The 10,748-nt window shown below is 32.8% G+C and overlaps 2 protein-coding genes across 4 annotated transcripts in view; both read right to left on the reverse strand.

The window, feature by feature from the left end:
- Positions 1-7,361, reverse strand: part of LOC149482488 (histone lysine acetyltransferase CREBBP-like) — a 28,672-nt gene extending 21,311 nt beyond the window's left edge. For 2 of the 3 annotated variants that reach the window (XM_089704030.1, XM_089704029.1), the window contains exons 1-7: positions 6,795-7,361; positions 5,358-5,571; positions 4,725-4,930; positions 3,953-4,119; positions 2,782-3,096; positions 2,195-2,410; positions 1,442-1,580 (exon numbers count right to left, since the gene is read on the reverse strand). In XM_089704030.1, coding sequence (XP_089560156.1) covers positions 1,442-1,580; positions 2,195-2,410; positions 2,782-3,096; positions 3,953-4,119; positions 4,725-4,930; positions 5,358-5,571; positions 6,795-6,879 — 1,342 coding nt within the window. In that variant the 5' untranslated portion in view covers positions 6,880-7,361. The remainder of the gene's footprint in view (positions 1-1,441; positions 1,581-2,194; positions 2,411-2,781; positions 3,097-3,952; positions 4,120-4,724; positions 4,931-5,357; positions 5,572-6,794) is intronic. The other variant, XM_089704031.1, reaches the window with a different exon arrangement.
- Positions 7,362-8,159: 798 nt separating this feature from the next.
- Positions 8,160-10,382, reverse strand: ArgRS-m (arginyl-tRNA synthetase, mitochondrial). Its single transcript, XM_089704056.1, has 3 exons — positions 10,241-10,382; positions 9,055-10,153; positions 8,160-8,672 (listed from the first exon to the last, which is right to left on the reverse strand). Exons 1-3 carry the CDS (start codon positions 10,274-10,276, stop codon positions 8,173-8,175), a joined length of 1,635 nt encoding a protein of 544 aa, XP_089560182.1. The 5' UTR covers positions 10,277-10,382; the 3' UTR covers positions 8,160-8,172.
- Between the last annotated feature and the right edge of the window lie 366 nt (positions 10,383-10,748).

The raw sequence follows: 10,748 nt of genomic DNA on the forward strand, positions 1-10,748 counted from the left end.
CGTTTTCGTCCTCTTTTTTTATTCTTCGCGTCTCTGTTACTTCTGTTTGTTTAGTTCTCAACACCCACTGAATTTTCTATGTTATTGTGATCTTCCATTACATCTGAGTTTTGATGATGCGATGATAATCCATTCGTTTTAATATTGGTACTTAGAGTTGGTAGACTAAACTAGAAATGGCGGACTAAATTTGTCAGCGCGTCTGTAAGATCAGAATATAAAACCAACATCCTGTATTTAAGTTACAAAATTAATAATCAAACAAAATGCCGCTACGTTGAAAATGACTAAAAGAAAAAATTAAAACACCTCGGATCAATTTTGGAGTAAACAAATCATTTTCCCCGTATGGGGATTTCCCCGGATGAACTTGGGAAGTTCAAGTTCTCAATACAAGTTTATATTATATTTCGTATTTCTCAAACGAAAAATAAACATTTTTGGAACTTCAAAAAAATTATATTATAAGAAAATTTATGAGCTTACTTTAGTTTTAAAGAAATATACATCCCTGACTGAATTTACTGACACCCCGTAAAATAAAGAAATTGTTGCCAATCACCTTTGCAATCTATTTGGTTTCATTAACTTTATGTTCGAAGATAATTTTTTTTCTAGTAGTTACACGCGTATTTTTTTCGTTTATTTTCCATATCGAAATCAAATGTTTAAAAATACGAATATTTGCACAAAACTAAGATAAAAATAATCAATTAACAAAAATATTAAATTTAATGAAGTAGAGCAACTTTCACTTCGGTATGAAGGAAAATCGAGCGTAGAGCACACGTCAGAACGCTCCGGCCCAAGGAGCGCGACTAAAGAAATTCGCTAGGATTTTTCCTAATTATTTTAAATATTTTTTTAATATTTAAAGAATTATCAAAATTCAAAAAAAAAAATTTTTAAAGGTTTAATACTCATTGGTCTTCAACCAACTCGAATGAATTAATGGAAAAAATAACTTTTAGCAGTATTTATCAATAGATTTTGTAAGGCAAAAAATGGGAAATTTAATGAATTTATAACGTTCTAATTAAGAAAATCATAAGTTTTTCGGCAATTGTATTCAGCAGTTTTTAATAACGACTATATAAGGATAATAATGTGCTGATCAGATTGTGTAAATTGTAATCGGTTGCAACGTAGTGAGTGCACAAACTTAGCTCGAAATGTCTTTGGGGGAAAGAGACTTATCTTGAAGGCCTGATTAAGGTAAAATAAAGTAACTTTATAAATGTGAAAAAATTCACGCGCATTGCGTATATAACACTAATTGATAAACAAGAAAAAAAAATTCAGTTTATCATTTCATTAGCCGGGAAAAAATTGTCAAATAACTTGTTGAAAACGCAATTTTGCTAGACTGCAGCCTTAAGTGGAAAATTTGTTTCAGCATGGTGTATAAATATTAAATAGGTCATTTAGAAGATACACTTACCATTCATAGTATTAGATCTACTCCTATCTGCCTGTTTGAGTGGTAGACAGACAGGACAGTCATTCTTATTGCAATGTTTCCAGTGATTGATGATTTGTCTTGATGATGAACAGTGAGGTACTGCACAGTTTTTTCCCGCCTAAAAATAATAATATTGTCATTCTCAAATAAAAAATCAGGTTCAATTAAATTGTTGAAATTCATAATGTAAAAGTAGAATAAACAAACAAAAACTGAAGTGTTCATTTTTACATCAATATTAATGATTTTATGTAGCAAAAAAAACTGTGGTAATGAACAACATTCTGAATGAGACATTGATGGGAGTGTTCAGATTGCATAGATTAACATAATATAATGTTAGCATATCTTATGATGTAGTAAATAAGCTATATTTGTTTTAAGAAAAATTCTTCATCTAATTTTGATTAACACTTTTTATAAATCTATGTTATTAAATTTTGTTAGTAGGTATAAATTAATCTGTTGTAATGATTAAACATGAATTTTTACATCTGTCATATTATATTATGAGTAATAAGCTTTTCAGTTATGATATTCAGATCATTTTTTTTTGGTGTTAAAAAACAAAGGCAGGCAAGTATGCTCAATAGCAAGATAATAGCTGCTTATACGATTTTAATAAATACAATGTAAATGTAGGTGAATTTTTCCGTGTGCAGCCGGCGCCGCCGCCGCCTGCGGCTGTGACTGACACCAGGGCACGCTCATTGTATCAGAGTATCCACAAACCTGACACGACATCATATGGTTGAGCACGCCCTTCATCGTCTTGCAGTGCGGCAGCGTGCACGTCCACGTCTCGCCGTTGGCCTGCGACTCGCGGCGCTGGCACTTGTGCGCGTGCAGCAGCAACACGAGCTGCTGCTGGATCAGCTTGCGCTTCTCCGGGTCCGCGATCGAGCCCGTGCTCGGCGCGGCCGGCGCCGCCGCCGCCTGCGGCTGTGACTGACACCAGGGCACGCTCATTATGGTGAACGGACGAGATATGCTTTTACAAGCGTTTGTTGCTAGCGTTATAAATTACTTGGGCGATATCGTTTATCTTTACTTTACTCTTTAATTCATTTTAATATCTTATGATCCTTATGGGCACATACTTTACTTATCTACATTTATATAAATTCTTTTTATGTAAACTTCCTTATTTTAACTATTTTTTACTTCAGTGAATAAAAAATAATTACCTCCAAGCTACACAGCCTACCACTCAAATCAAATACGAAATCTTTACATTTCGGCCGATTCACAAAGGGACCAAACAAGAAACAGGTGTAGCCAGTTGCGGTACAAGTGGGTGCATGGCTGTGATCTCTCACCTGTCCGCCGGCGGGCGCGCCCGGCGTCTGCGGGGAGGGCGCGGGCGGCACGGCCTGCGCGGCGCCGCCCCCCGCCTCGGGCGGCGCGCCGAAGCGCACGCCGGCCGCGCGCTGCACGCCGCCGGCCGCCGGCTGCCCGTACGGCGGGTGGTACGGCACGAGCGGGTGGCCGCCGCCGGCGCGCGCGTGCGACATGCCGTGCACGACGCCCTGCCCGAGCCCCGAGCGCATGGGCGCCTGCATGCCCACGCCCACGCCGACGCCGACGCCCACGCCGCCGACGACCCGCCCGCCCAGCGGCCCGTTCTGTATTGCCTGTATGTTAAAATATAAACATATAGCCTATGCAAGAAGATAATACTTGGTCTGGTTGATAACAAATTATTGGTTGGTTTAAACAAGACATAGATGGAATTTAAATGCTGTAAAATATTATTATTGAGGGGGTATAAAAAGAACATAATATAACATGTAATTAAAAAAGCTACCTGAATACAAATATACAGGCAAAAAAATAAGGCATGTTTATTATTATATTATGCACAAACAATTGCTATTTTTTTGGCATGTCAATTAGTGCACTTACAAATTGCTATAGTAATTTTTGCAATCACAGAAAATTATTCTAAGGAAATCCTTGAAATGTTTAGCGCATATAAGTATGAATTATCTAAATTTACAACCAACCAAAAAATCTACATACAACATTAAACAGTATACCTAATATTTTATGGGTGTGTCACTACTAGCTTTTTGTATGTATGTTTAAAGTAAATTTACGATTCTCATATTTTCTCCTAAATAAAATCCCAATTAAAATTTAATAAATCCTATACAACACCAGAGGCCAAGTCAATTGGAAGATGCTGGAGCAAGATAAAACAAGCTGCCCAAAATCGACATGCAAGGCAGAGTAATGATGACGCCCTTTGCCCCATCTGCCTTAGGATATTAAGTAAGTATACAACATTTCTGTTATAAAATTGGGAAAATCCTAAATCTTTCTGATGAAGTAATTTAAATATTTTAATTTAATTCAAAAAATACAAGTATATTATTTATAAAAGGCTCACAATAAATCCTACATTTTTTATTAAAACTACATGAGTTAATTCCACACATAAAATACATCTTCAAGAGCAAAAATCAATACTTAGAAATTCCAACTAACCTGTGCATGCGGATGATGCTGCGCGTTTGGGTGGTGATTATTGCCCATGAGTGTCGGCAGCTGCTTGTTCACATTGTTGATCATCCCACCGCCCAGCATGCCAGCACCTGACATATTGCTGTTCGTCACCACCATGTTACCACCCACATTCGCTACATTCATACCAGCTGCGGATTAAAATAATGGATATATGTTCATAGGAAAATTTATTTCTATAAGGGCTGATTTTTCAATCCTTGGTTAAAACTTATTCATCAAATAACGTATTAAACTACCATTTCAAAATATATTATATTTGTCCGTATTTGACCAGTATACAGGTGACATTTTAATATGTTCATGTAATACTTTATTGGATGGATAAATTTTAACCGATTGAAAAATCGGCCCTAACATAACAGTAAAATGTGAAGTGGGTATTTGCTTTAATTGTAACTCTAATAAGATCATGGAAGGCAAAACTTGTCCAACATTAATGTTTATATAAATAAATCTAACGAAGTAATATCAAGTTCAACTTGATCAATTTTAATTTAGCAATGAGATGATAGATTTAAAGATATTCATTTTGTTTATTTTTATAAGTATTTAGATTTTAAGTATTGCTCTTATGCATAACCTTAAATATTTTGAATGCATATAATCAAATATCCTTGCACACTTATCTCCATATATATTTCTATTAAACTAAACAACAATTATAGGCTACATTAAATATTAATTATTAGTAGTTTTAAAACAATTTGAAGCTTAATTTAAATAATATACATACCTTGAATAGAACTCATAGGCATAGTGGAATGCATTTGATTGGGATGACTTGTATTTGGTATAAGTTGCTGATGCATCCCTCCCATGAGATCCTTAGATACAGAGACGTTAGGCGGCGATTGTAGATTGGGACTCTTACTACCTAAGCTACCCAGTGTTAACGGGTTGTTGTGGCCAACTAAGCCACTCTTATTGCCCTGTGAAAAGACCCGCACACGAAATAATACTCTATTAGTATAGGTTGTTCATCTGGTTACTGTATTTATTATTCATTGCACTTTTAAGATATTACATTACAAAATAGAAAGAAATGAAAAACTTAGTTATTTGTCACCAAATAGATGATGATATTGATAGTGCGTTGAAAAAATTATATTACATGGAAATAATTATATCTGCATAATTTTTAGCAACATAAGAATGAATTTTTTTACAACTAATACAAATAATTAAAATATTATTATTAGATCATGTTTGTTTTAAATTAGTACTCATCTTACACATTATCTATAATAACTTAATATTATTAATTTTCTTTGATTAAATCACTATTTTACCAACAGTTTGTTATTAAAAAAAATAAGCAACATGTATTATTAAATATTGTGAATAATTACATCACTCCCAGATACTCACTTGTTGTATAAGATGATTATTAATTTGCCGTTGCATTGCAGCAGTAGGATCATCCCCATTCAGCTGCTGCTGACCCATTTGCCCCCCAGGCCCTGGACCTTGGGCTGGAGGCTTAGGGCCTGTGACACCGGGCTGTTCTCCCCAAGAACCCCCCATCAACTCATCAGGGAGGTCCTTTTCAAGGTCGAACATGTCCAGGTTCGAAAACCCATCTGCTAGAACAAATGTTAATTTCTTATTTTTGAACAAGAGTATTGTTACAATGTTTCCCCAAATGTGAAAAGTATATTTGGTATATTGGCATGATGCCTCATAAAAATATTTGAAAAATCTACCAGTAATAATCATCATAAATATATTTGACTGATATTCTGTGTGATTACTTTTAAAATTTATCAATATTATGATTACAAATTATAAAATTACTTACATAAATAAAAACTATCTAACATCTTACTAAATTAAAAAAAAAAAACATTATATTCCTTCTGAATATAAATTACTACATGTTTTCGCATTTTTCATTAAAAAAAAAACCGAGTTAATAGCTATTAGTTTAAATGTCTGTGTGTTGTATGTATATAATTTTGACTGAAGACATTAAGAAAGTTTTCAAATACATCTTACAAATGGTTAGAAAAATAAAAAGTTTCATCTCTTTTCATTGGACTAAGCCTTATGTATTTCATGTTATTAATTATAAAACTAAATTGTGTTTATTTATTTAATGTTAGTTTGACAGAAATTAGAGGTTATGTGTCATGTTGTACACATACCTACATAAATAAATCAATTAATATTTGTGAAAATATAATTTTTCTACACAAATAATTTGCAAATATCGCATAGAATGGTATTAAAAATAGCTAAAATATCATATTATAAAATATAAATAGATTTTGTAAATAGGTCATTTATAAATTTGGAGCAAATAATTTGAAAGTCAAGACTTCTGTGAAAAATAATTGGTAAAAGTTAAATAAAAAGCCAGAAATTTACGATTGTATGGCTTTGTTCAGTGTAACACATAATATGATCAGAGTGGCCTAATTTATTAAATTATTTTTTTTATAAATACAAGTATGTTAAATTAATATCCCGTAAACTTTCACTTTTTGAAAGATTGGGAGAAATGTTTCTAGTAATCGGGAATATTCTAAAAGTTGTTCAGTTTGATGTTATATATTATCAAGTTATACTGTGTAAAATTAGTGTTTCGCAGACCATATTAAAATTTAAAATAATAAATTATTCAAAATTATAGCATAAAAACACGTTTTTTCTTATTCATTTACTCAAGAAATAATAAATACGACGCAAAACTTGCAAGGCGCTAACAAGAACGACGACAAAATGTCAAAATTCACAGTAATAAAGTAGTGACAGTAGAGTGCTCAAACATCACAAAACTTTTAAAATATGAAAAAGTACTTACCCGCGGTGTCCGATGGACCCTGAAACGGGTCCCGGATCATTTTTGCCCGCTTATTTGGCGGCTCATCCACATGATGATCGGCCATGGCTCTGTTTACTAAACGTAAGCCGTCGTGAATATTTCGGCCCGCCGATTCAAATAACACTTTTATGTCTAATATCTTTAAAAAACAACATTTTAGAGCGATTTGTCATTCATCACAATATAATTCACCCACATCCCGATCGTTCGATGTCCTTCGAACCATTGAAGGCACATATTAAAATTTCTCACTCAAGTATTCGCCATTACAAAGCTCCGAATCGAAGAGCTACACAGACCCTCTCACCATCTTCCGACGGAACTAGCACAATAAATGAAAACAATATCACCAGATTTTTGCTACTTTATTGAACTTATTTTAGCGATCCTACTACACTATTTCACTTAACACTTGAAAATATAGGGAATGGACAAGTTTATGATAAAATGATTAAGAAAAAACAGAAAATTTACACGACAAATTCCGAAATACTTCTCAGTCTCTCCAGCGCAAAATGGCGGCTGTTGATGAAAACTTTTTCTACGCTTGTCAGAAAATGTCGGCCTATAAAGAGACAAAGCGCGCTGATTGGTTGAATTGCACCACGTGACTGACGGAAGTGCAGTCTTGACGCAGGATCGGTCCGATTGTTCTGACGTCAACGCGTTTCGAAACGAACAATGGCGACGCCAGCCGAGGATATTTTAAAGGTTTAAAACTATATCTAAGAGCATGTAAATTTTACTTTACATTGTAGATTTATTCAAAAGTGTTAAAAATTTAATTTGATATTCATAAAATAGGGTATTTTTGTGAGCATTGCGTGAAAAATATTAAAACTTCGAAGTGATTTAAAACTCCCTCCAATTTCGGGAGGGGTCGCCATCAATACAACGTGTCTCTAGTCTATGCTTTCACGGACAACAAAGAGTAGGTAATAGATATATTATAATAAAATGTAGTAGAAATATAATGTTATATGAAACAATAATGACTATTATAAATTTTTTTAATTATATCGTTTTCACTTATAAACTGCTACCCTACCCTATTTGTTATTTAAAGCTTTCTTTTATTTATTACTGTTTGTCGTTTATATGAATTTAATATTTATATTGTCTTTTTGTCCGATACAGTCACGATAATAAAGTCAAGTACTCCATTGTACGTGTTTTATCTTTGTTTTGTTGTATGAATTTTCAAATATTTTTATAGGCATTTGTCTGAATTCAATAATAATGTGAATTTTTAAACTTTTTTTTTTTCTTTCCCATCATTCCATTCTAATACATATTTAAAATGGTAGCATTACCTTAAAAATAAATAAAAAATACATGGAATAAATTATTTATTTATTTACATTTCATTTAGGGGTTTCACTCCCAATATTTTAAGAGCAGTATGTACAACTTGCCTCACAGCAAAGAATACAAGAAGTCTCTGCGAAGCTACATCATTACTGGCACCTTTTACTCTAACTTCATTGAACATTCTGTTAACATAACGAGACAGCCTAAAAAGATAGTTGACAAGAATACATGCTTCATTTTCTGTATAGGCTCTGTGTAAAATATTGTCAAATTTCGCTAACTCTGCAACCACTTCACCAATAATTTCTTCTTCTAAGTACTCTGGGTCACAAAAATCTGGAAGACCAACTCCTGAATTTTTCTCTAAGCTCCATAATCTACAATGAAGGTATTGGAGCTTTACACCACTGTCTCCCTCACTTTGAAGTGCTCTATCCCAGTCAAATACATAATCTTTCTGTCTTTTCTGCTTTAAATCATTGATTATTACTGCTGTAGTGCCGAGTATATCACATGTTTCTTCATTCATCGCTGATGATCTTGTATCTGTAAAAAGAAGATAATATTTTTATGGATTTATAAAAAGAATTTTGCAAGTTCTTTTTATATTGTCCTCATTTAGATCAGACTCATTTACTATTTTCTGATTCAGACACCCTTAAGTAATTGGAAAACCCAGGATAGGTACATATATACAAAACAATTTGATAATGAAGCTAATTATGAAATAAAAACTAATGTACTAATAAGTTTTAATTGATATTTGTAGAATTCAATCATACTTAACTCTTTTTTTTTTTAATTATACCTGTTTTTATAAAATATTTGTGTTCCACTATAGTAACAAGATTTTTTATAAAAATTTTCTGTGATAAATTTTCTAAATGCATGCAATGCAATAATATTTGTGTATGTAATAGTAACTTACTTTTTGATTGCAACTGCTTTTCATGCATTTTAGCTTTTGCCTCATCCAATATATCATTTAGAAATATCACATTTCCTTTTCTTGTACTCATCCCTTTTATTCTTCCAAATTTGATGTGTCTACAGCCCGTCACACATTCAGTGTTAAATTTTGTAACAATTTCAAAAAGGACATTAAAATGATCCGTTTGCGCATTGTCAACAACGTACAGCATTTCATCATATTTATATCTCTCATATCTACTAAGTAAAGCAGCAATATCTCTTGATAAATACAATGTGGAGTTGTCACTTTTAAGTACTGTTACTTCTCTATCGTTTACTGTGGCAACCTTCTTCCCGGACTCATGAGTTGTTATAATTTTATGTTTTTCTAATAATTGCATTAAATCTTTAATAGCACCTCCATTGTAGTCAGACTCCCACTCATAATGATCAAATGTTATACCTAGTCTTTGATAAACATTTTTCAATTCTTTAACTGTTATATCTCTTATACACCTCCAAGTTTCCAAATCTGCATTTCCCTGTTCAATATCGGTGAAATATTTTTTAGCCTCGCTTTGTACTTTTTCATCAGTAGCTGCTAATTTATTTGCTTCAACATACACATTGTATAAAGTGCTAAAAGAGTTATTTTTCAATTCATCTACAGTAATATTCCTAGCTTTAAGCCCATATTGCAATAACCCAAACTGTGTCCCCCAATCACCTAAGTAATTTAATTTAAATACTTTATTATGGAAATGTGTGTTTATATTTGCAATAAAATTACCGATTATAGTAGATCTTAAATGACCGACGTGGAAAGGTTTTGCTACATTTGGTGAACTGTAATCAATCACAATCCTTTTTGGGTTTTCTGGTACTACATTCTCCTTTTGTTTGATACCATCAAGTACAGTTTTTATAACAAGGTTTCTGTCAACTTCAAATAATAATGATTCAGAGTCCCTTTCCTTCTTTGCTTGCTCGGAAATTACTGTACTATCACTTGGAAATAAGTTCACCACATAGATGTGTTCTGTGTGTTTATAAGTTAAGTGAAAGTTTGTTAATCTTTTTATCGTATCCTTCTTAATCACAGGGTGACTGACTAGCTGAAAGTAGTTAATATAATGTATATATAAACAGGAGAACAACACAATAATACGAAGTTCTTTTGAGGTTATAATTAAATTTTATACCTGGTCTGCAAGAATCGACATTAATCTAGTGGTCATTGTGTATTTCTATATTAACTTGATATTTTATTAACTAGAAATCGAATCTTCATACATATTTATTGTTAAATTAATGTTTATTTATAAATAAATAAATGTCAATGAAATGTTGCCATTTATTAAAATTAATAAAATTTTTATCGGTATATGGCAATATCAAAATGGCAGTTTTTATGTTTTTTTTTACAAAATATTCTAAGCAAAATATAGAAATAAAAAAATTGTGTGATAAAAATTTTTATTTTTGAATTTGCTATTTCATACCATACATTTTAGCATTTTACTCTCAAATATATGAAATTCTAAGAGCGTTTTCACATTATCCGATCCGATATCGGATATCGGAAGCCGATAGCCGATATCCGATATCGGAGGGAAGTAAAATGTACGAAATATGTACCTGTCTTTCACATTGTCCGCTCCGATATCGGACATCGGAGCCGACACCGATATTCCCAGTCGGACGATCTCG

Source organism: Colias philodice, chromosome 15 (genome assembly GCF_061535455.1).
Source record: "Colias philodice isolate Cphi_HAF_F1 chromosome 15, ilColPhil1 Martin Lab GWU primary, whole genome shotgun sequence".
In the NCBI taxonomy this organism is placed as follows: domain Eukaryota; kingdom Metazoa; phylum Arthropoda; class Insecta; order Lepidoptera; family Pieridae; genus Colias; species Colias philodice.

What these genes read in the sequence shown, in the direction of transcription:
- ArgRS-m (XM_089704056.1), bottom strand. Translation starts at nt 10,276, where the DNA reads ATGACCACTAGATTAATGTCGATTCTTGCAGACCAG. An exon ending in TGTCGATTCTTGCAGACCAG is followed by an intron (nt 10,154 to 10,240) that starts GTATAAAATTTA and finishes AACTACTTTCAG; the next exon opens with CTAGTCAGTCACCCTGTGAT. An exon ending in AAAGCAGTTGCAATCAAAAA is followed by an intron (nt 8,673 to 9,054) that starts GTAAGTTACTAT and finishes TTCTTTTTACAG; the next exon opens with ATACAAGATCATCAGCGATG.